Source organism: Azolla caroliniana, unplaced genomic scaffold (genome assembly GCF_043228905.1).
Source record: "Azolla caroliniana isolate FFs.n. ecotype wild unplaced genomic scaffold, voAzoCaro1.0.p SCAF_10, whole genome shotgun sequence".
In the NCBI taxonomy this organism is placed as follows: Eukaryota; Viridiplantae; Streptophyta; class Polypodiopsida; order Salviniales; family Salviniaceae; genus Azolla; species Azolla caroliniana.
Genome location: NW_028230445.1, coordinates 16,727,648 through 16,755,474, shown reverse-complemented (window position 1 = coordinate 16,755,474; position 27,827 = coordinate 16,727,648). Strand labels below are relative to the sequence as shown.

At 35.8% G+C, this 27,827-nt stretch overlaps 4 protein-coding genes across 4 annotated transcripts; all 4 read left to right on the top strand.

The window, feature by feature from the left end:
- Positions 1 to 1,090: 1,090 nt before the first annotated feature.
- Positions 1,091 to 3,123, top strand: LOC147859227 (protein transport protein Sec61 subunit gamma). Its single transcript, XM_087325222.1, has 2 exons — positions 1,091 to 1,256; positions 2,832 to 3,123. The coding sequence occupies exons 1-2, from the start codon at positions 1,163 to 1,165 to the stop codon at positions 2,945 to 2,947; spliced, it is 210 nt and encodes a 69-aa protein (XP_087181348.1). The 5' UTR covers positions 1,091 to 1,162; the 3' UTR covers positions 2,948 to 3,123.
- A 2,583-nt stretch (positions 3,124 to 5,706) lies between these two features.
- Positions 5,707 to 13,783, top strand: APG7 (ThiF family protein). The gene is made up of 15 exons (XM_087326066.1): positions 5,707 to 5,834; positions 7,806 to 7,992; positions 8,322 to 8,530; positions 8,613 to 8,804; positions 10,092 to 10,146; positions 10,299 to 10,387; positions 10,466 to 10,646; positions 10,978 to 11,098; positions 11,169 to 11,313; positions 11,395 to 11,553; positions 11,652 to 11,840; positions 11,923 to 12,102; positions 12,564 to 12,679; positions 13,021 to 13,168; positions 13,434 to 13,783. Exons 2-15 carry the CDS (start codon positions 7,857 to 7,859, stop codon positions 13,590 to 13,592), a joined length of 2,079 nt encoding a protein of 692 aa, XP_087182192.1. The 5' UTR covers positions 5,707 to 5,834; positions 7,806 to 7,856; the 3' UTR covers positions 13,593 to 13,783.
- Positions 13,784 to 15,428: 1,645 nt separating this feature from the next.
- On the top strand, positions 15,429 to 19,076 carry LOC147859225 (pentatricopeptide repeat-containing protein At5g27110-like). Its single transcript, XM_087326098.1, has 2 exons — positions 15,429 to 15,568; positions 15,789 to 19,076. The coding sequence occupies exon 2, from the start codon at positions 15,881 to 15,883 to the stop codon at positions 18,215 to 18,217; it is 2,337 nt and encodes a 778-aa protein (XP_087182224.1). The 5' UTR covers positions 15,429 to 15,568; positions 15,789 to 15,880; the 3' UTR covers positions 18,218 to 19,076.
- A 2,270-nt stretch (positions 19,077 to 21,346) lies between these two features.
- On the top strand, positions 21,347 to 27,065 carry ABCI13 (non-intrinsic ABC protein 11). Its single transcript, XM_087325893.1, has 10 exons — positions 21,347 to 21,742; positions 22,923 to 23,057; positions 23,714 to 23,809; positions 23,954 to 24,031; positions 24,290 to 24,351; positions 24,480 to 24,555; positions 24,980 to 25,087; positions 25,610 to 25,785; positions 26,265 to 26,349; positions 26,629 to 27,065. Exons 1-10 carry the CDS (start codon positions 21,476 to 21,478, stop codon positions 26,665 to 26,667), a joined length of 1,122 nt encoding a protein of 373 aa, XP_087182019.1. The 5' UTR covers positions 21,347 to 21,475; the 3' UTR covers positions 26,668 to 27,065.
- Positions 27,066 to 27,827: the final 762 nt, after the last annotated feature.

Here is a 27,827-nt window from a genome sequence, read left to right as displayed (position 1 = left end):
TTATATAGATTTTATTGTAATATGGAACATGAAAGCAATCATTTGTTGGAAATCTGTCACATAGGACAATGCAATGTGTTACTGGCCGGCAAAGGAGTCCAGAGTGTGAAACGAATGAGTTATTTAATTATTAAAGAATGGTTGTAAGTAAGCTATTAGTGTGGACGGACGGACCGGAATCGATATGTCGTTCCGGATCCGGACCGATCTCGAACAGGTGTGGATGGCACCATTTTGTACTACAAACCGGAAACCTATTTAAAGGCCCGGATACAATGTAATGAGCAGCGGATAATTAATGAAGCTTAGTGTTTTGCATTCATTGTTATATCTTACACGTGTGATTATTAAGGACGATCTTGCTAAGTAACCTAATTAAGTTGGATTAATCGTTGAGCCTAATCCTCTTGCCGTAACACCCCTTTGGTGAAGTGTCTTCCATAGACACCCTGTGTTAGGCCATTGTCCGGCCCTAAGAGTTAACAGGGGGTAATTGGGGTGTTTACAATCACGAGGTTTTAGATGTCAAATTGTCTCAGACCAAAAAGAATGCCTCGTGGCAAAAGGAGAGGAGAGAGACTCAACGATGTTGTAAGAATACTTAGTATACAATACACATATAACTGTATGCTAAGTATTCTTCAAGTATTCTAACTAAAAAAAAGAAACTTAGAATACATATTTATATAGATAAAATATGTTAAATACTTCGAATACGTGTAGAATACTTCATATACGTAAATACTTCTTAAAAGTTTAAAGTTTTTTTTCAAAAATTTTAATTTCTTTTTTGAAATGTTAAATACTCGTTAAATACGTAGAATACGCGAAAAATTATGAAAAACGTGTATTGTAAAAGGTATTCTAGAATCTAAACGTAGAATACGCGGTTTTTAATTTGAGGGAGGGAGGGCATTTCAGGAATTAAGGGGAAATTTAGGCATATGGAGAGGGGTATCGTTTGGAATTAGGGCAAACGCTGTCTGCTCTGTTCTGCTCTGTTCTCTCTCTCTCTCTATATATATATATAAACGCACACACGCAGAAGACGAAAACACAGAATCAGAGAGAAGAAGCGTCAAAGAAAGCAGGAGAAGGAGAAGGAGAAGAAGAAGAAGAAGAAGAAGAAGAAGAAAACAGACAGACAGACAGATCGGAAGACATGGATGCCGTCGATTCCGTTATCTCTCCCATCAAAGACTTCGCTAAAGACAGTATACGCCTCGTGAAACGGTGCCACAAACCAGACCGTAAAGGTAAGCTCCTTCCTTCCTTCCTTCCTGATCGTCTCTTCTTCTGTTCGTGTACAAGATCTCCCTTGATTTCTGTGTGAATTTAGGTTTTTCTTTCCGAGGGTAAGCTTCTTTCATCCCGTTTTCTCTTTCTCGTTCCTTTCTCTTCTGTCTCCGTACTAGATCTGCTTGGTTTCTTCTTGTAAACTAGGGTTCTCATGTGACGGAAGATTCAGTCTTCTTTCATTCTGCTTTATTCTTTGGTTTCTCTAGAAGACCGCTATGAATTCTGTGGACACATAGATTTGTTTTTCTAAAGATTGGCGTTGTTCTCTCTCTCTGTCTTAGAGTTTGGCACACATATAACACATTCGAAATCTATGTACACAATTGGGTGTAAAACTAAGCTTATTGTTTCTTCTCTTTTTTAATTTCCTCATAGATCTCTCCTATAATCAGGAGTTTTTCCTGGAATACTCCTTAGATGTAGGTCTAGGTCCAGGTCTACATTGCAAAGTAAGAAATTTAGGTATCTTTTTGACCTGGTCGTATGCATTTCTGTTTGATATGTTGGACATATCTTTTAGTTGAGATGCGATCTTAAGCAGACATGAGATGAGTTTTTTCCTGCTCATAAGTTTGATTTGTGGTCTTGGATTTTGTCTTAGTCTCAATATAGGAATAAATTCAGTTTTTTGCTCTTCAATTCTTCTTATATTTCTTCGATCCCGAATCTCTTTCTGGATCTAATGTTGATTTGTTTTCTTGGATTTTATTTTAGTTTCACTGTAGATTAAACTGAGAGTCTTGTTTCTGAATTTGATGTAACATGCTTCTGGTCTTTATTTATTTTTAAGTTGGAAAAAGTATGCTATTCTATGTTTTAATATAGTGTGATTGTAATCGGGAGATCTGGGAACACAGGAACCACATTTGGGAGTTCTGGTGCTCTGGGACTTACATTTTGGGAATTATCCCCGGTTTAGCCAAACCAATTAGCCTTAATCGGTTTGGGAACAGGTTTAGCCCAAAACGGTTCCAGCCATCATAAACCGAGTTAAGGAACTCAAGCCAAAACCGAAGTGAACCAAAACGCCAAACCATTTAAAACGGTTTAATGGCTCGGTTCAGGCTTGAACTGAGCCGTTGCCGACTCCTAAGTATGGATAGTTGTGGCTACTCGGATAGACTTTCTTTGGTTATATGGGAACTATGCATGTGAGCACATCAGGTTTTATATGCCACAGTATATTAATTATATAGATCACACGAGTGGCTTTTGGTTGAAATGAAGCGGAAAATTGAAATTCTGCTTGCATCGGGGGTTATGTGGTTTTCCTTACTCCTGATGAGTGATAGACAAATTTCTCGCATTCCAAGTTTTCACCTCTTGGCCATGCAAACAGATTGACAGCATAAAGTGCTGGCTTTCGTGGATTCTGTTTTTACATGTTTTATGGATTGCTCGCTTATGTGGATTTCTTTTTGTGTGTTTTAGTTTTTTTAGGTCTTATGTGTATGTAAATGTTTTCTTCTGGTCATCTCCTGCGAATTACAATCAAAGTTCAGGCTCTCATGGGTTTTGTTTTTAATGTGCAGAGTTCACAAAGGTTGCTTTCAGAACTGCAATCGGGTTCGTGGTCATGGGATTTGTTGGTTTCTTTGTTAAATTGATATTCATCCCCATCAACAACATTATAGTTGGATCAGGATAGTGTTTACTCTACTCCGAATTTCTGTAGAATTTACTTTGAAATTTTAACCAGAGAAATGATAAGCTAGTAGCTACTATCTGATATCTATACTGCTTATGAGTCTCAGAATATAATTGTAAACATCGGAGTTGCTCTTAAAAGAGATTTTCTACATCAATTTAATTTCATGCATTGAATTTGTATAGTCTTAGGATTTGTGTATGGCTATTGTGTAGATGATAATGTGGATGAATTTATCTGTTTTGGGTTAATATATAAATTTTTAAAACTTGATCCCCACTATATTGGCTCGGGCATGGTTCCTGGTGCATGGAAGGAATGGTTGAATAAAAACTCCCTTAGGTGACACGGAAAGTAAAGCTCTGAGCATGTTTTCGAGGACATCATAGGTGTGAGGGATGCTTTGACATATCCAATTAGCTTAATAATTGGGATGGAAACAACCACCTCTGAGGAATGTTCAATTTCACATTATGAGGAGAAAGACCCTTGCCTAGGTTCGACACATTCTCTCCCATTACTTTGTTTCCTCCAATCTCTAACAATATTCACCTCGGTGTAGTGTATGTTGCCAAGTACTTGACATCTTCCTCTAGCCTAGTGAGTATACACCATTAGGTGTAGAATAGTTGAGGTATGGCAAGGGGTGGGGGGAAATGTGATGGAGGGGTTAGATTATTACAATTCTTAAAATCAGAAAGGGTAAATGCTTGAAGCAAGTGAGTGTTTGAGAGTTTTTTGATTTGCCATTTATTAAAGCTCTTTGACATAGAGTTAGGGCCCTTTGGTGGTGTTGAATGTTAAGGGACATGGCAATTGACAAGAAGGGTATTACTTGCATTAGTGTTGGGATCTTAAGATTGCCTCACAATCATTCATGTTGCATCAACAGTGAAGTTCATGGTAATGTTATGGGATATGGCAATTGACAACAAGGGCATTACTTGCATTATTGTTGGGATCTTAAGATTGCCCCACAATCATTCATATGGCATCAACGGTGAAGTTCATGGTAAACCATATGTGTTGACAATAAGCATAATGTAGCAACTGAAATTAGAGAAAATCATACCAAGATGGAGACACGACGTAAGAAAGTTTAAATTATAACAGTAGAAAAAAGGCTATGCTCGAGAGATTGCCCCAAAATTGTCTTAATTGTATTTCAATACTATGTTTTCTTTGCATTTGGAATGCAACCATAACACTTTGGGGTAATGTTGTGAATTTCATGGAAACTTGAAGGGACATGTTGGTAATATTAATAGCAAGATTATTGTTATTATGGAGCGTTCAACATAAATGCATCATACATATGATCTTCAACCAATTCTATGAGAGCATGCTGAATGAGGACAATTTTGTTGTAGAATTCAAAATGACTTCATGAATGTAATAGATGCAACGTATTGTCTCGTAGACCTCTCACTCATAATTATTGTAAATAATGTCGACTAGAGTGAGGGCATGCCACATAAAAATAACTTCACAACTTGTGTGATTAAGTTCAATTGATTCAAACAACAACAACTTTGTTAGAAATGTACTTAACTATATGGGGATGATTAAGACAACCACCCAACTAACATAATCAAACATTTGGGCACTAGCAATTGTATAATGTCTACTATAAAATTAAATGGAAACAATTAGACAATTCACATAATATAGACACCTAAGCGTCGAGACGAGGGTTGTCTCTCCTATTGATTGGACTTGATTCATATTGATTGTTATGTGTTGCACTTTCTTTGCTTGTTTGTTCACATAGATTTCTTGTAGCATCAACATGCCAGGTAATAAGACAATAGGATCAAAATTTATTGTGAAGAATGATGCCATGTCAACAATGATTGATGTGTGGTTGATTGGTTGCCATATCAACATGATCTTAATTGGATCTTGGAATTGACTAGATCTAATCATAACTTTCAAACAAATTGGAAAGGAAGGTGTTTCCCCCATGTTTGTGGTATCAATGAGTTGCCACACTAACAAAAATTTCGTTTAATTCCCCAGAGATAGCCATAAATTGATATTCTTGAGACATCTACACTTATTGTTTAATCAAGAAAACATGGAAACACCTAAATTGATGTGCATTTACACAAAAGAACCTCCACACTTCCCTCGAAGGTTTTCCAAAACACACAAATATTCTGGCTATTTACCAAGAAACATCCCTCTCCTACATTCACGGAAAAGCACATGAATACACATTACGAGCATTGCAAACTTAGTTTCTTATGTTAAAAACTCAGGGGTGTTTTGGTAAAAACACCCAACATTTTGGACACTACTAATGAGGGGATAACCGATAGTCTATACATCTCATGGGGTTTCCGTGTAGGTTTTGTATGGGGATACCCCTATTAGGGGTGCTCATGGCTAGAGCTACCAGCCACCCATCATACGAGGGGTTTGGTCTAGTAGGTTGTGAGAAATCGTAACACGATAAGGGGCATTTAGAGAGCAACAACAACAACAGAATAGAACAGAACAAATGCTCTACATGTTTTGGATAATTAACAGAATGCATACCCTTGAGAGCTTCTACAAAATTATGGAGAGTACCCTCCCCCCCCCCCCCTTTTCTCTTATGTCCATGTTACAGTTTTGTTTGTTTATTTGATTCTCTCTCTCTCTCTCTCTCTCTCTCTCTCTCTCTCTCTATACATACATACATACATATATATATATATTTATTGCCACTATTATTATTATTTTGTGATTTTGCTGTATGTATGTACTGCTTTTTCTTCTTCTTCTTCTTCCTCCTCTTCTTCTGCAGGTACTTGCTGCGAATTAGGGTTTGCAGAACACACACACACTCACGGTCGCTCGCTCGAACGAACGCACAACGTTTTTTATCTTCTCGTTGCTACTGGTTAGCTTCGTTTCTTTCTTTCTTTATGTTCGTGTGGATCTGATGTAATCCGCATTCTTCCTTTTCCTTATGTCTTCATCTTGAAATGGTTGATCCTTTAAAACAGTTTTAATTACTTACTAGAATATCGTTCTGAAGTTTAATTTGTTAAGAGTTTAGATATGCGTGGAGTAATTATAATAATTGATATCTAAAGAGTCCGAGTTTTTCTTGAATTAGTTATAATGTTTCATCTTTAAATATCGTCAAGTTTGTATTAGAACCTATCAACAAGGTCTTTTTTCTCTGTTAATAAAATTGATTAATTTCTGTTCGACCAAAATTATGGATTAATTATAAATTCCATTTTCGTTTTAAGAGTGTGAATTTGTGCTGGCTAGCAGCAAAGTTTAATATCTTAAGAGGGTGAAATATGTCTCGAGTAATTGTAAAGTTTTGTCTCTGAGGAGTGTAAATTCTGTATTTAGAGGCCATGGATCCTTAGGATCATCATCAATCGGGCACTGCTTATTTTCTGAAACGAAATCCCTTGAGCCTGTCCTTAAATGCAATCTATGTATACCTGAAATCTTATTTCAGATTTGATATGTTTTCTGTTATTCGAATACAAAGATAAAAGATAAGTTTTGTTATACCATTGTGTACAAAGTAAGTTTATGTAAGATTTAAGATGTTTTTTAATTCTTCAAGTATGAAGATTCTCGATATGTGTTATTATATCATTATATTATATTCATGAATTGGTGTACTAAAACTCAAACCATATGCATGGCCAGGTCCCTAATAGCAGCACTTTAATCCTAAAGGCAATATCTGAATAGATCATAGTACCAAGTGATAGATGAAAATTATTAGTGCATTACAAAAAATACGTTTGAAAAATACTTTTGAATTCATATAAATAACCTAATTTGGCACATGTCTTGAAGAATTAGCTGCTGAAATTTAACTTCTATCTATGGAAAATATGTTAATCTCTCTTTGTATGTGTATCTATATATGTGTAAAGTGACATATATTAGAGAGAGTGTAATTAGATTTGCTTATGTAAGATAACATGGTAATGTGAAGCATATTAGGGTAATGAGGAAGAAAACATTGTTTCATGTATACATGTAGTACAAGAGCATTCATATGTTAGGTGTATGTGGAAGTTTTTAAAAATTGATATACAGATGTCTATCCATATTTACAAAGAATGGACAAAACCCAACACAACTTCCTATTTCTATTAAACTCTATCCTTTTACGAAACTTGATCTTGATTCTTGTCTCTACTTCACAATATACTTGCACCAATTTTCGCATAGTCTATGGCATTGTGTTCGTCAATAGTCTACATAGTATGGAACACTCATTAATGCACTTGGTTTATGGCCAAAAGATGTTGACATTGAAATTAGTTCACCACATGTTATTTGGATTTGCCCTTGAAACATGCCTGAAGTTCTTCAAATGTGGTGATAAACATGTCAAACCATCATCACCTTTACCCAATTGTTATGACACACTGACTGGTTCCAAAAAGCTTGGCATCACCCTAGGTAGCTTTTTTTTATTACTACAACTAAACTGAGAAGATCACAAGAACAAATTTTTGAGTTTCAACAATTACAACACAATTTCCAGAAACATCAATCCACAATAGTGACATGGCTATGTACTGCTGCTGAAAAGCTTAATATAAGGAATGCGAAAATTCTACCATCATTATACTGATAGGTTTGAACAAATAACCTAAACTAGTTGCTCAACTCTACTTTTAGAAACCCGAAATTTTAAATCTATAAACAGCCAATAGAAACCCTAATTTCTATAAAACAGCCAATAGAAATGCTAATTTCTGTAAAACAACTGTCAGGCTATCTGTTGAACTAATTAGAGTTTCAGAATTTTACTAGAAAGATATTTATATTTTTTAAACAAAATTGTGTTTTAATCTTGGGGTCATTTTTAATATGGTATGTGTAGACACTCCAAGAAGCAAAAGCAAATTAATGTATCTTTGATCTGATCTCAAAGATGGCTGTGTCTTTGGTTGGTGATAAGCTCAAGTTCAGTCTATGGAGCAGTAGTGTTAGTGAGGGTTTCTGGCACTCTCTGGCAGATATGAAGCTTGACTCTCTCCATCTTGATGATAATCCTCTACAAATTCAGGGTATTATACTAATTTTATGATGTGACAACAAAATTCAACTTCAAACCATGTATCAAAGAATGCATGATCTGTGGGTATGGGCTTATTTGAAGGCTAGATTGATATTAGGTACAGTTAGATTGAAGTACTGAGTGCTTACAATCAAATGTGAAGGCTTCAATATATCCTGAACATCAATATTGATTTGAATGAGGTGTAACCACAGATCACATGTTCCTTTTCCCATCGCATCAAGCTCTTAATGGCATATAATGTATCAGATAATAGTACCCTGCTAAGCATATCAAACATTACTTCGTTCATTTCTCATGGTGCTAATGCTTAAGCAGGATTCTTTGCGCCAGCTCCTCATGAGCACTATTTACAGCTTCGGTGTGAGTCATTTCCTTCAAAAGAGGCTAGTGGACAAAGTGAATTTCGTTCTAATCATGGCAACCAAAACCAATGTTTTGTGCCTGGAACACTATACAATTCCAACACTCTAGATAAGTTTCGCACTCTTAATAAGAGAGAACTTATGAAAAAGGAGGCTGAGAAGGTGCATCTTCTTGAATCTTTCATAACTATTCGATGTTGTTGATTATTAATACTGATGGACTTTTCATCTTGTTTGATAACAGATCTGGGATGATATACTCTCAGGGCGTGCCTTGGAAGATTGCTCACTTCTGAATAGATTCTTCATTATTTCGTTTGCTGATCTAAAGAAATGGCAATTCCATTATTGGTTTGCATTTCCAGCTTTGGTATTACAGCCTTCAGCCACGTGCATCAACTTAAAACCTGCTTCACAGGTTTTGCAGGGAGAAGAGGTGCAATATTTTCTTAGTCATTACACCTGTTAGGTTACATTTTCGTTTATCATAACCATTTTTTATGTTCACATGTCTATGTTGCCAGAAGGTCTAGAAATACAACATTTTCCCTTGTCATAACCATCTTTGATATGCACAAGGCTATGTAGCCAGAAGGACGGGAAACCCATCCTAAAATGGGTTCGTCCAATATTTTATTCCATCTAAGAAAAAGGAAAATAGCACATTGAAAAATAAAATTTGTAAACAGCAAATGAATAATATGTATGCATGTGCATGAACGATCTTTGTTATCAAGTTTACAATTTTAAAGCTGGAAGTAAAAAGGTAATGCACTATGTAGGTAAATATACCATGTACAGGTGTGGTCTTCCAAATACTTCAATAGAGTTTAGGTATGTATTGTGGTCTTCTAAGTTGCAATGATGTATGTGTGTACTTCAAAATGTGTGGTACGCTAGAATCTCTCTTGAATTCGGGGAGGAAAGGGTGATCACAAAGTCCACAGCCACTATATTGTGTTTAATACTTCCCTTAATTACTATTGCAAGGGGCTTTCAAACGTCCTTTGAGGTTTGGGAGCATCATCCCTGTAGTGAAATATTTTTGCATGTATTTTCATGTAAAGAAAATTGATAAAGTAGCTTAAAATCAAAGAATTGTTTTGATGCAACGTTTTTTGAATTGTATACCATGAGTGTGTCATCCAGAAATGGAATTCATGATACACATACTTGAGTATATCAAAATATGCATATCAGTAAGAGAAGGAATGTAGCAAATTTTTTGTGCAAGACATGTATGTAATAGAACTGGAAATTTTTGTATGCCTAGAGAACAATGCCTAAGTAAAAGTGTGTAATGTGTTTGGTATGCTATCCTACACATAAAAGATATACAGTGCAGACTTGGCATGTTCTATATTCGTGTAATAGCTGAGAAAATAGATGCATTTTATGATGAAATTCTCATGTACTGAATGTTTTCTCTCTCTCCTCATCTTTCTTTTTTATTTCAGTATCTTGATGGAAAATTAAACACAGAAATAAATGGATTTGTTTTATTTGTTATTTTCTCAAAATATTAGATTTTTCTCCAGCTGGTTGGCTGCATGAAATTCCCTTATTTATCCAATTATAATTATTGCAGCCATATAAAGTTTCTGAACTCACTTTGTCTTCAAATAATAATGTTAAGCAAAGTCATTTCTCACTTGCATCAACTGAAGAGAGGGTTTTGAGGCCATATTATAGATTTATATATTTTCCTAATGTTGCATTGTAGGCTGAAGCCACCATGACGGCATGCCTAAGTTGGCGTGGATCTTCTCAATCTAGAGGTAAGTTAAGTGTTGCAATGTATGACACAACTCCGAGACATTCACGTTGAGCTTTCTCAGCATTTGCATAATGCTTAGGTTGCTTCAACTGTTCACCTATCATTTTTGTAGAAAACACACATTATTGCTGATTCAATGGTATACCATCATAGGCTGCCCATTTTTTCTTCTTCACATGGATGGTTCATCTGTAGAGGCGAGGCCATTAACTGGATGGCCTGATTGTCAACAAGATGGGAAGGTTAGTTTGGAAGATTGAATGGAGGCTTCTGTGAAACAAGAAATAGTATACTTAGCCTTTGATAATAAATTGTTTCAGGTTATGCTAGCTTTCTATGACCCATCTCAAGATCTAAAATTTCCTGGATGGCCACTTCGCAACTTACTTATTTTAGCTGCGATAAAGTGGCAATGTCAAAATATACGCGTTTTCTGCTATAGAGAGAAGAAAGGCCAGGCTGATTTTGATCGCTGCCTAATTGGAGATGTCATTATCCCAGGTGAATTGCTAGTTTGATTGATCAGTCAATTTCTTGCGGTATTATTAATCAAAGGATAGAAGCAAAAGGAATTAGCTTGCTTTGGTTGGAAAGATTATGCACGGCCATGATCTGGATGTACACCTCGGTTTAAATCATATATATATAGTTCTCGCAAACCCATGGAAACATTTTCTTGTTATTTGCATTTAGAGTTTCCTATTATGTTGTAGCAAGGGTAGAACTTCTGCTTGAAGATGTAGTCTTCTTTGTTTGCAATCACTCCACCAAAGAATTTTGTAGTATCCAACTCCATAACTTTTTTGATACTAGGGAATTTGATTATAAACAGATTTGAAAGGTCAAACAGAAGTGCCGGAAGCTGTGGGTTGGGAATATAATGTTCAACAGAAGGGACCACCTAAATTAGTACCTAAAATGGTGGATCTTGCTTCATCAATGGATCCTATGAGGTGCATGCCAGAAAGGTTGCCATGGATTCTTTGAAGTTTTTCTTGAATTAACTTAGTAAAGAATTTGCAGGTTAGCCCAGGATGCAGCAGGATTAAATCTTAGATTAATGAGATGGAGACTTCTACCATCTCTTAATATGGATTTGCTATCCAAAACAAAGTGTCTTCTTCTAGGAGCTGGCACACTAGGCTGCCAGGTGGCACGCGGTCTTATGGTATGCATTTTTTATAGATCTTGAAGCGATCCAGTTGATCTTAGATTGAATTTAATGATTGTACTATGTAACAAAAATCAGGCATGGGGTATCAAGCATATTACACTTGTTGATTATGGCAATGTAGCAATGTCAAATCCAGTTCGTCAATCACTATATAACTTCGATCATTGTTTAAATGGTGGGAGAGCAAAGGCTGAAGCAGCTGCTGAAAGCTTGAGGTGTATCCTGCCTGGTGTGGTAGTTGACCATCCCTCTTTTCCATTACTTGCGTATATTTTTCCTTCTTGATGTCTTCATATTTGTTTGAATATGTTTCAAAACATCACTCTTTATAGGATGCTACTGGAATTGGATTGTCAATACCCATGCCTGGGCATAGTGTATCGGAGAGTGAAGTTATGGATGTAATGGAGGCATGTGATAAATTGCACAAGCTTGTGGATGAACATGATATAATTTTTCTTTTGACTGATACTCGAGAAAGTCGCTGGTTACCAACTCTCCTTTGTGCAAATGCAAACAAGGTAAAATAAATCTGTTTTGAACATGCATGCGCATTTTTCAATTAAAAAGAAATGACTAAAATATATAGAATGTTTTTCTCAGATTGCAATCAATGCTGCCTTAGGTTTCGACACATACCTCGTTATGCGACATGGTGCTGGACCTTTTATACAAAATGCTGATTCAGAGAACAGGGAAGGATGTATAGACAATATTGACATAAATTCGGGAAAGACGAGGCTTGGATGTTACTTCTGCAATGATGTTGTTGCGCCAGAGGATGTGAGTAATCAGATTGAAAAATTGAAAATTCCTTCCCAACTTCTGTCAATATATTTTACAATATTGTCAAAATATTTAGGCCTCGTTATGGTCAAATTTGAAAGAAGAAGTCCTCTATTAAGCATGCCTTTGGTTTAAGGGAAACAGATTATTTTTTAGATCTATATGTTGCACTCTTCAACATAATATAATATGGTCATTCATTTGCAAGAACTTAATGAAACGGTCCTGGAATTTCAAACGCTTGCCTCAATTTGGTGTTTATATGAAGACAAGAATAGGCATTTCCTTCTTTGTCTTCCAAAACGCAGCTTGTGATCAAATTTTTGTATTTTTGTAACATATGGCAGCATTTCATCATTCCTTTTCCTAATAATTTTCGTTACTAAAGGGAGAGTGAATGACAATTCTTTTCTTTGAAATTTTTTCCTGATGAAACTTCCCATGTGAAATGTGTGCAGTCCACAGTGAATCGAACACTGGATCAGCAATGCACAGTGACCCGCCCAGGTGCAGCACCAATTGCTGCTGCAATTGCCGTGGAGCTTGCGGTCTCTCTTTTGCATCACCCATTGAGGCAAGTAACTCGTCGTTTCTTTTCTTCTAGATTACATGTGTAATTCATAGTAAAAATGGTCTTCAGGGAAAAATGCATGTTAAGAGAACTCAAATCTGATATTATATGCATTTTGTACCTAAATACATAATGCAGTTTTTCTATTTTCTCATAATATCCTATTATTTCATAGGTAGAAAGGGAAACACATTCGATTTATAACTAAAACTCTCCCTAAACCGTAAATCGAGCTCAAAACCTTATGACCCATGAAAAATCTATCATCTCAGATGAGTTAATTGATTTTGGTGGTTATCATGTGACATGACATAGCAATTAAATTCATCATTTACTTTTCACAGGATAAATGCTCCGGCTGACAAGGTTGACTCTATCCTGGAACAACCTCTTGGAATTTTACCTCATCAAATCCGAGGATTCATTGCTAATTTTTCTCAGATGATCATCGTTGGTACAGCCTTCAGTAAATGCACAGCTTGCTCAACTGATGTATGCATTACTTGTGATTCTCAAATATATGATACATATAGTGTAGAACATACTTCTACAGAGCAAACTTGATGGGTAATTACCAGAATACCCTTAATGTTTCAAAAATAACCAAAAAACATCCCTCTATACTATTACAGAGGGTGATTGGGTCATTTTTAAAACATAGAGGTATCCTGGTAAATATCTAAAACCTTAGGGGTGTTTCGATGTTTTGCAGTAAATATTAAAACCTCACATTACATCATCTGTTTTGATAATATAGATTATAGATGAATATCGGCGGAGTGGCTTTGATTTCCTTATGCGTGTTTTCAATAATCCAACTTATTTGGAAGACCTTACTGGCCTCACTGATCTACTCAGTGCAACTCAACAGATCTCCATAGAGTGGGATGATGAAGATTCTTTTGATGTTCTGTAAAAATTAGCAGTCTTCAATGATTGTATCCATATTTTATTCATTCATTGATACAATTTTGGGGAAAAAGTTCCTCATTCAGTAAGTTGAATAGAAATGTATAAAACTGTACACAATCCCCTCTTCATTTGTTAGTGTAGATTGATAATTATCAGGATTCAGAATCATTCAATTTAAAAGCCTTCTAATTTATTTACATGATGTAGATGTGGGTTGAAAAAGTTGAAACTGGCGATTATTTTGATGAAATTGTAAAAATGGTCTTATCAAGAAGAAGTTTAGGTGTTCTGTTTGAAGTGTCGAGACAATGCAATTTATCTTGTTCCTTTGGATGTGGTTAAAAGTACAATTAGACCTCATTATTTTGTAAATAGATCTCTCTCTCTCTCTCTCCACCATGGTAGAACAACAATGCCACCAAATACAATTATAGGGAGCCTAGTGTTAGAAGTATGGCTGTTTTACACCGTGGTCATTCTTGCTTTCATATATGGTGCAACCATATGGACTTCTTGTGTACACGTGACCACTAATTATGTTTTGATGGATTATATGTAGCAAAGTCAGTTCTAATAACAAGACTTGAGTTTAGAAGAATGCAAGATGAAGAAATGGTTTCGAAAATGAAAATGTGAAGATTCACCAATGATAAGTTTTCTCCACAACACCAACTTTCAAGACATCATATTACATATGTAGCCCTTCAAACAAGTAGTCCATACTTACCAATACATGTTAGAGCCCATCCCCTTGTGCTGATCTATACAGTCACTTTGATATAACTTAGTAACATCCTCCTTGATGTGAAAATGGGGCATTGGGGCATCGTGACTTTGATATAACTTAGTAACATCCTCCTTGATGTGAAAATGGGGCATTGGGGCATCAACTAGGAAACTAACTAATTGAGATGCAGCTCAACATGTCGTTGAGAGTGTGGTTGAAAAGTTTGGCCAATATGTTCTCCATTTACCCTACTGATGTACGAGCTCGCTAAAAGTGTTGGACGCAGAAGAAGAAGCATAGTGCTCAAAACACAAAAGAAGAGTGAAAAAACACCCACCAACTAGCAACCCAAAATGTGGGTGTCTCAGATGCTTGCTGCTATTACATGAACTGAAAGGAGAATAAAATATTGTGCACCGCCATTTATTATGCACTCACGATTTAACATGTACTAGCACACCCCTTTTCTCTTCCCTCTTTCACATTTCTCCCCTTTTTCTCCACACGCTTCCGCTCTTCCTTTTCCCATTTTCTACCTTTGGCCATGCCACATCACGACAACACTGGTGTCAAGCAAGAATCTCCCACTCTTATTGCAAGCTTGGGTTGGGATGCATGGCCCATAGGGAAGTAACAATAACGTGAATTAAGGATGTCTTGTGATCATCTCCATTGTCTTGGTAGCTTGTACGAAACTTAAAATTTATATTAAAGGTCATTGACAAAATGGGATCTACTCTAGTACATACATTTTCTATGTTAATTCTTTATGTTAAATCATCTGGCAATATTTACAACATATGAGTGAGAAAGTGTAAGCAAGGTTGCACATAAACGGACAATATGTAATGAGTTGATGGCATGTCAGTAGGTTGACCACATGTTGCAGTAATGCCCATTGATTAATATCAAAGATGAATTCAAGGTGTTTGAACTAATGAAGGTCAAGGATTCCAGCCTTTGGGCAGTCACCATATCAAGTGACACTCACATTGACAAACACTGATATATATATATAAGAAACACCCCCTTCTGTAAGAGAAAATTATCAATCATGTGCCTCTTGGTTTCAGAAATATTAATACTACCCCTGTTCTTGAGGTATAATGTGGATAATTCCAGAGTGCCAGGGGTAGGTTTTGTAATATACCATAAATTGAAGAATGCCCTTTTCTAAATGATTATTCATCACATGGATTGATTAAACCTATTCTCTGCAAATCAATGCTTTGGGTATCAACTAAACTTCACAGGTATTTGTTTGTTGTTTTGTCTCTGATCAGTCATTGGTTACTTTGTTTTGAATTGCTCTATCTATGAACAAAAATAGCTCCCCGAAAGGCTATAGATTTGATTCTATGCCTTGTATGAGGTCGTTTTCGGGTTTTTTTTTGAGATTACGGGCTCAGAGGAATCCATTGATTTCCTTGGAAATAACACCTGATTTTTCCCTCTAATGAAAATTATTTCAAGCAACTTGCAATAGACTCACGTGGAGAAAATAAATCCAATTCAATGGCTTGCATGTTTTTCACACAAAGATAGGGTTTTGAGAGCCGTTTGAGATGATGGGTTTAGAGGAATCCATTGATTTCCTTGAAAAAACACATGATCTGCCCTCAATCAAGAACCTCTCAGTCATATTGCAAAGATGTAGGGAAAGAAAAGAATCACTATATGCTAAAAATGTATATGCACGTATTTGCAAATATGGCCTTGATGATCAAAAGGCTCTTGGGAACTATATTGTGCCTATGTTTGTAGATTGCGGAAATGTTTTGGATGCATGGAGAATTTTCCCGAAGCTTTCACACCGAAACGAGTTTTCATGGACATCTCTATTGCATGCATTTATTGATTCTGGAGAAGAAAACCACGCTTTCAATCTGTATGAACAAATGAAGGAAGAGAATATTACACCAAGCAAGTTCACATTTCCAACTTTGATTAATACATGTGCAGTAACCCCCCTTGAACACAAGCACAGCGGTCTTTCTATACATACTGATATAATTAAAGAGGGTTATGAAGGAGACCTTTTCATTTGTAATGCTTTAATTGATATGTATGCTAAATGGGGTGCACTTATTGAAGCACAAGAAGTTATTGATGAAATGTTGGAAAGAGATCAAGTGTCTTGGACTTCACTGATGACTGGCTATATGGATAATGGCTTCGTTGATGAAGCATTAGCTTCTCTTGAACATATGAAACTAGAAGGTGCCTCCCCCGATGAGATCACATATGCTTCTTGTGTGAGAGCATGCAATAGTATTGGATATATAGAACACGGTCAAAGTTTACATGTTGAAATAACGATAAAAGGACTTGAAAAAGACATATTCATTGGAAATACACTCGTTGATATGTATGCAAGTAATGGATTGCTCATAGATGCACAAGTATTATTTGATGAACTTCCGGTCCAGACAGTGATTGCTTGGACTTCATTAATTGATGGATATGCAGAACATGGATATCAGGACAAGGCATTAAATTGTTTTGAGAAAATGCGATCAAGAGGTGTGAACGCTGACTCTATTACATATGTCTGTGGTCTGAAAGCATGCAGTGATTTAAGCTCACTTGGCATAGGCCAAGAGATACATAAAGATGCTTGCATAGAAGGTTTTGATAGAGATCTTTTCATTAGTAGCACACTTGTAGATATGTATGCAAAATCTGGTTTAATGGCCGATGCTCGTGATGTATTTGATGAGCTTTCAGTTCAAGATGTGGTTTCTTGGACGGCATTAATTGCTGGGTATGTTGAACATGGATTTAACGTGGAGGCACTTAAGACTTTCAACGAAATGAGAATGGAAGAGGTTAACCCAAACCTGGTCACATACATTTGTTGCTTAAAAGCTTGTAGTAATCTACAATCTTTGGATGAAGGATGGATAATACATGCTGACGTTGTCAAAGAAGGAATCGAAGTAGATTTGTTTATTGGCAATACACTAGTTGATTTGTATGCCAAGTGTGGTTCATTTATCGAAGCACAAGATGTATTTGATGAGCAACCATTCCAAGATATTGTATCATTGAATGCCCTTATTTCAGGCTTTGCTGAGCAAGGTTTTGGTAAGGAAGCATTATTGGTCTACATGCAAATGCAAGAAAAAGGTATTTCTCCTGATATTGTGACCTTTGCAAGCATTTTAAAAGCATGTGGAAACAAGCAAGCACTTGACATTGGTAAAAAGGTTCATTCTCAAATTTGTTCATCTCGATGCATCGATAATACTGACATGATCATCTCTGTAGCTCTTCTTGACATGTATGGAAAATGTGGAAGCATGTTTGAGTCACAACTTGTATTTGACGAATTGCCAAGAAGAGAGTTAATGCATTGGACTGCCTTAATAACCGGATACACCCGTCAGGGAAAGAGTGAATATGTCTCGTATTTGCTGACAAAGATGCAAGAGGATGGAATGAAACCAAATGAAGTGACTTTTCTCAATATTCTTACCACTTGTGCTCATAGTGGTCTTGTTGATGTGGGTCTTGAATATTTTGAGTCAATGAGAAAAGATCATGGAATCATGCCAGGTGTTAAACATTGTAATTGCATGGTAGACCTTTTCTGTCGAGTGGGTCGGATTCATGAGGCTGTGGAAGTGTTACTTATGATGCCTTCAGAAGAACCAGACCTTCCAGCATGGAGCACTGTGTTGGGTGCATGCTTGAAATGGTCTAATATTGATCTCGGTCAATGGGTGTTTGAATCTGCACTTAAAACATTTGGAAAAAATGCATCATTGTTCACTCTAATGTCAAACATCTATGCCAATGGTGAGATGTGGGAAGATAAAAGAAAAATTGAGGAGATGAAGCAGGTGATCCTTACAACCTCAAGGAACCTGAAAACACTTCAGACCAAGATTCATATCTAATTCTATTTCAAAATTTATGTAAATAAACAACTTGTGCAATCAAAAGGAAAGATTGAAGACGATAAATTAATGCAAACTAATTGGAGCTTCAGCAACTAGAAAATATTTTCAGTATCAATCTCAGAGATTGGAATCAATTACAAAGCATGGACAAGGCAAATAAAGACACAATATCCTATCATGGATGGAGGAGGAAATCTCATTTTTCCATTTCTCATGCTCCGTTTCTCTTGAGGATTTCATAAGCAGAAAACTGAGAAATCTAAACCTTGGAATTTCACCAAATACATGCATATATGTAACATGCTGTAAAACTTCAATTCAAATATTAGATGCCATCCTACTCTGATGTTCCTTCAATATATCGAGCAAATTCAATCTTTATTAATGCTCTAGAATGATAGGATTGTTAGAACCTTTGAGGTTTGTAGACCAATTGAAATCTCTTAATCTTGAAGGATGGGCTGATCCTTCTTTGCAATTCCCTATACATGCAACAATTTTTGTAAAAATGTTTGCCTTATTCTACTGAGGATGTATAACAGATTGGAGATCTCCAATTCATGTGAAATATGAAAATTTTCCACTACATGCTAACAGCTCAAAACAATGATTATTTTTACTACCAAACAACATTTAAGGAATACCATGACATTTTGTGTTGAAATGTAATGTGGAAGCATTGGTTTTATACACAGTATAAGAGGATATCCATATAACAAATGCTTGTGGATTCACAAAGCTGCCTTCTTTGAATTCCAAAAATAAATGTAATGGTGCGGTGGTAAAACTTTTGTGTTCAGTCTTGACCAATGGGCTTCATGTTACATTCAATAAAGGAACTCTTTAGTTTTAGTTTTATGCATACTTAACAATTTGTTCCTAAAAATACGTTTTATAGAATTATAACAATTGGCATGCTTTTAATTTAAAAATGTGTATTTGGTCAACATGATGGCATTGCTCATATTTGTGGTCATTCACAAAACAAGTAGTTTGACTAGATCTTTCCAGCATATAAGTTTATGCTTATCCTATGCTAACAAAACTCTCTCTCAAATACACACATGCATTTAGACCTCTTCCTATCTCTCAATCTTCTTATGCCACACGGACGTATTGTACAAACCCAAGCCCTTGCAAGTTGCACCCTTACAATTCTTAGTACTCACCAATCAAGGTACATCCAAATCCACACAACCTTCACAAACTTCAATTTTGGGTAGCCGTGAAACTTTATTCCACAATATTCGATGGCCCTTTACCACATTGTTTCCACATTAACTATCACTCACATATTGTTTGAGAATTAGATTTAATCAAATTGTGAAACATGAGCTCACTCATTATGCCTCTTCTTCTTGGATGTTTGTATTATCTAAAAACCTTGTTTAGGATCTTTGAAATGAGAAGCATGTTTCGTGGATGGATTTAAAAATAGTGGATCTAGATCAGTGATGGCTAAGAAAATCAATTAGACATTCATACGATAAGATTGAATTGGAAATGCGTATGGCGGCCAGGTTGGCCACATCCAAAAGAATTGATGCACAACAATGTATTATCATTGCGAGACCAGAAATAATGCTTGGATATATGAATAAAGAAAATTAGTTGATATAAAGGTTTGGTGGTAAAGCCTTTCTCTTTAAGCCCTTTGGATTGTGATTCAAGGCCTCTTGGGTGCATCATGGTTTTGGAAATTTTTGGGCTTACATGTGGGTAATTGAAGTGGTGGATTAGTGGAGAGGAGGATCTCTCTAAATTCAAGATTTGTTATTCATTTGGTTTCCCTTGTAAACATTTGAGTGCATAGGCTTCTATGAAAAACAATAACTAAAGGTCTTCTAGGATAAGGGAGAATTGGGATCTCACTATTATTGCATATTAAGCTAATGTGGTTAGCCAAACATATATCATAAATAGTTCAACAATTGACCAAGTTGTAGGCTAGTTGTACATATGGATGAGGTCCATAGATTAGAAAGAACAAGGCAACAAGCAAACATATTAGTGTGCAAAAAATGGACTAGAGTGGAGGATAAACAATTATGGAGTCATCCATTCTAAATAGTGATGTAGAGTTAAAGGTCGAGCCTATGAAGGCCAAAGTTAACATGATATTACCTAGAACCATCAGAATAGAAATAGACACAAGTTCATGGGGATAAACAAGGGTGGGGAGTTCATCACCAGATGGCTATTTTCCAAGCATTTCATAAACTTGGGGCTATATTTATGACCAAGGGTTTTTGAAAGTTTCGGCTAATTTGACTCGATCCAATAGGTGAGAGAACTCAAGAATAGCCTTTGTCTCATCCATTGGGCCAAAGGTGTTGGCATAGAGCTTTTTGAGGTGAATAAGAAGAGATGGGATAAATGGTGGGAACATGATAGCCCTCTCTCTATAAACTCGAAAGCTTGGAGCAACGAGTGAATACCTAAGAGCCATGTCCTTGGGTGGTTTACGAAAGGAAAAACACTTTTTACTTTTCCAAAGGAAGTAGGAGATAGGAAGGTAGGTACTATAGACCCCCCAATCTTTCTCGGAGATGTTCCCATTTGCATCGATTTGTTGTGTCCATTTAGGTTGATTTCGAGTGTGTGCCACAAGTGGAACTAGCCAACAAGTAGGAACTGGGGCAACAGTTCGGTTTTGACTTAACTGGTTTAGCCTTGTCTGAACCAAAACGCTTAAGCCTTTAACCGGTTTGGGAGTTTCCAAACTTGAATCGAACCGGTTCCAAAACAGGTGAAGGCTAGACGGTTTGGCCCAAATCGGTATGGTTCGTCCCGAGCCATCCCAAACGGAGCTCAAACTGGTTAAGGAAGTTGAAGCCTAAACCAAACCAAACCAAACGTCCACACCATGTGAAAACGGTTAACGGTTCGGTTTAGGCTTGAGCCGAGCTGTTGCCAATTCCTACCAACAAGAATGTAATTCAACAATATGTACATATGTACATAATAATGCAAGTTCATTGATATGAGAGAAGAGTCATTTCTTTTGGGAGGAGATAGGGTGTGAGCTCAAATCCTCATAAATGAGCTCTCCTCACCCACAGAGAGCTTAATTCCTTCTTTTCCATCCATATATTGTGTCAGTGAAGAAAGAGAGTCTTTCCAATCTAATCCATACGAAAACACAGAAAGGACGAGGCCGAAGAGGAGGTGGAGGAGGACCCACATCAGAAAAAAAAAAAATCATATATCTACATGGAGAAAATGCTCAGATTTCCTGTATCCTAATTTTTCTCCATGGACCCTGTACAGAGAACTGCCCTAAATTTTCCTTCGCCTTCGCCTTCATCATCGTCATCTTCGTCTCATGCTTTGTTTCTACACAATTTGTTGCCATCATCTACCATCCTATCAAATCGAAACAACCGTCTGGGTTTCATAAAGTTGGCCCCTCATGAGGATCTAACAAAGCGTCATTCAGCTTCTGCTTGTTCTTGTTCTTGTTCCTCTTCTAACCTCTCAACAACTAGACAAGAAAATCCACGTTCGCCTTTGGTTATCAAGGTACCTAAATAATTTATTTCCTCATTGTATGTGGGTTGTGCAAACTTCATTCTTTCTAAATTTTTTATATGAACAAAGTTCTCAAATGCTTGTAGTTTGATTTTGGCCGGGATATTTAACTATAATGTGATAGGAATACTTCTTTCCTTGCTAATTGATTCTTTTTATTTAGATTCTCTGTTCGGTAATTTTAGTAACTTTTAATTTTGAGGGTATAGGAATATAGTCGGTTGCAACATATTTTAAATTAAATGAGACAGGATTACCAGTGTAACGAAGTTTACTTTTTTAATGACGTATGATTACATCAATAATGATTTTATTGGGAGAGGTCCACAATGATGGCTATATTATCTCTAATGGGGTAGGAATACCACTGATTGCGATTTGTACTCTTAATGAGAGGAACACAATGATGGCTATATTATCTCTAATGGGGTAGGAATACCACTGACTGCGATTTGTACTCTTAATGAGATAAGAACACGATGGTTTGTGATATTTGATTGTAAAGCAGTAAAAACAAAATGGTTATGATATCGTTTCTAATTAGGTAGGCATACAATCAATATGATACTTAGTGATCTGTTAGACCCATGGTAATGGTAATAGTGTGAATGGGGTAGGGATGCGATGGTTGTGACGTTGTGTCTTATGCGTGATATATACTTGTAATGGGATATGACCATAATGGTAGACATATTATATTTAATGGTATGAATGTTAGGATAGGAGCAGAATGATGATGATATTTACTTTTTTATTGGATAGGAGCCCAATTGTGGTGGTATTCTACTTTTGATGTGATATGAACACGATGACAATGCGATATTACTTCTAATGGGCTGGGAACATAATAATTTGTCATATTAAATGGTCTATATTGTCACGTATTATGGAAGTTTGTAGGCTACTTCCTTGAAGTCATTTTAGATTGAAAATATTGTGTGATGAGAGTTTAACGGGTTAGGAACGGAATAGGTGTGATATTTAGTCTTGATGGCCTAGGCTGGTTTGCATGAGGAAAATCTGTGAGGATACTTTAGAGTCATTGAAGATGCAAGACTATTTGCTCAAAAGTAAAGGGGTAGGAAACAATTGTTGTGATATCAGTTTTAATGTTTGATATAATTGTTTTTGTTTTTAAATTTGCTGACTTGCCTGATTATCGTATCGGCAGCATTATTCAGATTGGGATGAAAGTGATGCAACTCCTTCAGAAGAACGCAATCTGAGTTCTCATGTTTTGATTGAATGCCGGAATGTTTATAAATCATTTGGAAGAAAAGAGGTTTTAAAAGGTGCTAACTTCAAGGTAAAGACACTAATCAATAATGATTTTTTTATATTAGTGTTTATATATGATTCTAGCATGGGTCTTGATGCACCTTGCTTTTCCTTTACATGCATGATTATCACACCTTGAGCTCTCATGAGAGTCCTTGGATGTTGACACTGGGTAAGATTTTTTTCTCCAGGTAGTGATGTAAGTTTGGACTGATGGCAATTCTTGAATGCAATGTTTGGAACTTTATAAATAAGATCTAACGCTTCAAACTTGGCAGTTGTTGGAATCAGCACTGCTAGCTAGTTATATCAACAAGATCAGAGTATGCTCGAGTGAGAGTGGCAGAAAATAGAATACTTAAATAGATTACAAGAGAGGAAGAGAAACCCAAAGATAGAATATTGTATTAAACAAAGATAACAAAGAACTTGGATAACGCTCAAGTTTTAATCAAGTAGCTATCACTTCTATTCAGTGAGGTGAGGTGTCCCTCAATCTATGTAATTATGTTCGCACAGCCTTGACAGCAAAAGTTATTTCGCATATAGGATTACTACATGGCTTTGCTACCGCATGAATTTTCAAGTTTCCATGGATCATTTGTATTTCTTTTTTAGGAGGATTTTCATTATGTTTCTAACTATTTATATAAGTGCTGAAAATACTGTTGCCTTCTCTACAAGATTTATCATGGTGAGGCTGTCGGCATCATTGGACCTTCTGGTACAGGGAAATCTACAATTCTGCGCATAATGGCAGGATTGCTTTCGCCTGATAAGGTTTGCTCTTCTTTCTGTTCTGATTATCGTTATTATTAAACCAAAAAAATCCACGAAATGTTGATGGATTCCTTTTGTATAACTAGATGCAAAAAATATACTTTTAACTACTGTGTCAACTTGACAATTATTATTATTTGGCAGGGGGAAGTCTATATATGTGGCAAAAAGAGAACTGGGTTGATAAGTGATGAAGGTTCTCTAGGTCTTCGCATAGGCTTGGTATGGATGAATTATTTCTGATTATATCTTTCCTGTCTTGTGCCTTTGTGGAGTTACCATTGGATTTTGAGAGCTTTTAAACTCACATAAAGCACTTATTTATTGGTTATAGAAGGATATAAATAATAATAATAAATATTCCCTAGTTTGGTGAAAAAATAATCCTTTTTATCCTTATTTCTCTTCCTTTTTTATTTGCATTTTATTGAATCTTTTCTGAATAATGCATCCTGATATTATTTCTTACTATTGTTTCAGGTCTTTCAAAGTGCAGCTTTGTTTGATTCTCTTACAGTTCAAGAGAATGTCGGTTTCATGTTGTAAGAAAATGTCGCTATTTGTTTTAACGGTGGTTTATGAAATAAAATAAAATGGTAATTCATATTTTGAAAGCTATGTTAGTGATCTTATCTGCTTTCCTTTTCCTTTTTCTAAAAAATTGTTATAGATACGAGCATTCTACATTATCACAGGAAAAAATATCGGAGCTTGTTGCAGAGAGTCTAGCTGCTGTTGGCTTGAAAGTATGCTTTTATCCTAACAGTTTTTTTAAAAATAAAATATCTATATAGGGGAAAGGAGTTTTTTTGCGTGTATAATTGATATATTTATTGATTTAATGTTTGATTTTAGTTTAAATTTTGTCTAAATAAAGAATTTTTTTTCGTAGAGTTCTCTTGTCACAAAAAGAAAACATTATATGCTTTCTTTAAGCATCTAAAAAAGAGATTGCATGAGGAACCATTTTTCCATAAAGAACATTGATAACATATAAGAATGTTGGAGAATTCTAACTATAAAAACAAAAAATGTACAATGATAGAGGCAACTTTCATGAATTGATACACAAGAAATGCTAAGGTAGAAAATATTATGTTTACAAGTATGAGGATACACAAAAACTTATTTTTCTCTTTTGTTTTTGTTTTCTAATATTATTCATTGAAGGGAGTGGAGAATCGGTATCCTTCTGAATTGTCAGGTGGTATGAAGAAACGTGTTGCACTCGCTCGTGCCATCATTTCGGATGGCAGCAATACAGAGAAAGAACTTGAAGTAAGAATTATTGTAAAAACAAATATGTTGAAAGCATTATATAGCAGTCACTTTAGATCAATCTTGTGCTGTATATGTTTTCTATATGAAAAGTATTTTGTATGCATTGTCTTTTCTTTCAATCTCTTTAATTCTGCAATGATTTTTATTTAACATTTGGTTTGTTTTTTTCACCTTTTTTCTATCACCTATCTGTTTTTGGACAATCAGAAATGCATAACCTTGACAGCCTTTAATATCGCCTTGTCAATGTTTCTTTTTTGTGTGCATGTGTGTTGAGAGATGTAGTTGCTAAGAATCACCTTCATCTAACATTTTTCGTTGTTAGCCGTCATGTCGGATATTCATTGCACAGCCTCATGTCATTGTTAGTTTCTCACCAATAATCATTTCTTAATTAGTGATTACTTCGGGTAAATTTTTATGTGTACTTGTTGGGGTTAGAGAATTCGTAGATGTAAGTCTTTTTTTTTTTTGCACGATAATAAATAATAACATGATGATGATGGTGTGAATTTTGAGGTTGTCATGTACGATGAACCAACAGCTGGACTTGATCCCATCGCATCGACGGTTGTGGAAGATCTTATTCGTTCCGTACATATAAATGGTCAAGATGGAAGGGAAAAACCTGGAAAAATTGCTTCCTATGTTGTAGTCACTCACCAACATAGTACAATCAGGAGAGCTGTGGACAGGTTCTCTATATTTTAACATGTCTCCTTTCACACCCTAACGTTTTTTGCATATTTAACCAGCATGCTTCCTGAAAACTTGGTATATATATAAACATATTTCCTGGAATATTGCAGAATATCCTAAATTTGTGCATATTTACTGGAATATCCCTAAGGTTTTGTATATTTACCAGATATATACTCCTAAGATTTTGTATATTTACCAATATAGAGGGGGTGCTCTGGTCATTTTTGTAAACCAAGTGATATTACTCCTAAGATTTTTGTATATTTATGGAGGGTTGAGGTGATATCCTGGTAAGTTTTTTAAACCTTGGGGGTATTCAGGCCATAAACCGAGTGGTATTCTGCTAATTAAAAAGTTAGCTTAGGGGTATTATTGACATTTTCACCTTTCCATGTTTCTTCTAATATTCCAATGTAACCTCAGAACTTCTTATTCTGAAGTGTCATATTTTGTTTTCTCTATGTAATAAAAGGCTTCTTTTTCTCCACGAGGGGAGGATTCTTTGGGAGGGCACAACATCCGAGTTCGATTCAACAACCAATCCTATAGTCAGACAGGTGGCCAGATCAAATATGATTTCTTTATTTTTGTCTATTTTATTTTATTCTTTTTGTTTTACTTGTACAAAATTCTCTTTTAGTGATTGCCAAGTTGAACTAAGAAATAAGTGTATACTAAGCATTGATGGGGCTTGAACCCCCACCCTCACTCCAGCATATGCCTTCTAGGGAATCCTAAATCCACTAGGCCAACTCATGAAAAAATCATGGTCAAATGTTCATTATACTAGTTAATATTCTCATTTTTATCATATTTAATCAAGTATTGTGTCACAGTTTGTAGAGGGAAGCTTGAAAGGACCCATCAAATACTAAGGAAAGCGTTTGGGGTTTAAGAACAAATGGTCATTATGGTCATGAAGTTGCTTGGGCACCCCCAAGGGAGTTGTTTTTCTCACCTCGGCATGCAATTGGTGTGATTGGGTCAATCTTTTGATGAACACCATCATATGGAATGGTAGACATTTCAAAGGCATAATTTGTAGTATAATCTTCTGGCCAAGTGTTTATTGAAGAATTTTTCTCAAAGCACATTTTGTTACTCCATCCATTTTATTGACTTTTTATTTTTTGTATCTAAGGTGTAGCTTTGCCATTGCACCCTTCTTACCTTTTGAACAAAAAGGTGTGAACCATATTTCCTATTGATGTAAATGGTGCCTAATTATCATTGGGCAAATAATTTCAAAGGTTCTAGAGAAATTTTTGCATGAGATTAATTTCCTATAAAGAGTAGATATAATTTCTCCTTGCCCAACTACATTCTTGCAAGTGGTAATGAAACATCTAGGTGGGAAAAGTATATGAAATTAGAATTATATAGTATTTCAAACAACCAAGCTTCATGCTTGGTTGATACTCAAGACAACAAGGTCATTAGGATGAATTGAACTATGAGCGCCAAAGACAAGGTTAATGGGTTCCTAGATCAATGCAAAGCAAGAGTAATGGCAAAAGAGTGTGTTTGTAATAAGGGCACCAATAATGAAAAGCCAATTGCTCCAATGAAAGAAATGGATTGACATTATCATCAAATCTGGATACTATGTAAAGTTTGCTTAGACATGGAGTGTGGTTTAGAACACCTAGTGGAAATCTAAGAGGACCTTGATGTAGATAACATGAGACAATGAAACTTGCATTACTATTGCAAAGAATTTGGTCTTCCATGGATGGATAACGAATATAGATATTCAATACCACTTCATATGATCAATTCATTTTGGATGAGAATGTGAGGTTGGAATATTGTCCTTTATAGGGCAATTTGTGAACCTCTTTACAACTCCAACATTTTCATGGATTAAGACTTTATTGAGGATGAATGCCATCTAACTCATAATGGTTAGTTTGATGATGTGGGATTTGGGCAATTGAATGACACAAGAATAGATAAGTGGATGGTGAGAGCTCTTCAAACAACTGGTCAATTTAGATGCTCGAAAACATAAGGGAAACCCTATGGATACTTTATT

Bases quoted from the DNA above. Each gene is read 5' to 3' on its own strand.
- LOC147859227 (XM_087325222.1), top strand. From the start codon at position 1,163: ATGGATGCCGTCGATTCCGTTATCTCTCCCATCAAAGACTTCGCTAAA. The intron at 1,257-2,831 runs GTAAGCTCCTTC...TTTAATGTGCAG, and splicing joins CCACAAACCAGACCGTAAAG to AGTTCACAAAGGTTGCTTTC.
- APG7 (XM_087326066.1), top strand. From the start codon at position 7,857: ATGGCTGTGTCTTTGGTTGGTGATAAGCTCAAGTTCAGTCTATGGAGC. The intron at 10,147-10,298 runs GTAAGTTAAGTG...ATACCATCATAG, and splicing joins TGGATCTTCTCAATCTAGAG to GCTGCCCATTTTTTCTTCTT. The intron at 10,388-10,465 runs GTTAGTTTGGAA...AAATTGTTTCAG, and splicing joins ATTGTCAACAAGATGGGAAG to GTTATGCTAGCTTTCTATGA.
- LOC147859225 (XM_087326098.1), top strand. From the start codon at position 15,881: ATGATGGGTTTAGAGGAATCCATTGATTTCCTTGAAAAAACACATGAT.
- ABCI13 (XM_087325893.1), top strand. From the start codon at position 21,476: ATGGACCCTGTACAGAGAACTGCCCTAAATTTTCCTTCGCCTTCGCCT. The intron at 21,743-22,922 runs GTACCTAAATAA...TCGTATCGGCAG, and splicing joins GTTCGCCTTTGGTTATCAAG to CATTATTCAGATTGGGATGA. The intron at 24,352-24,479 runs GTAAGAAAATGT...AAATTGTTATAG, and splicing joins GAGAATGTCGGTTTCATGTT to ATACGAGCATTCTACATTAT.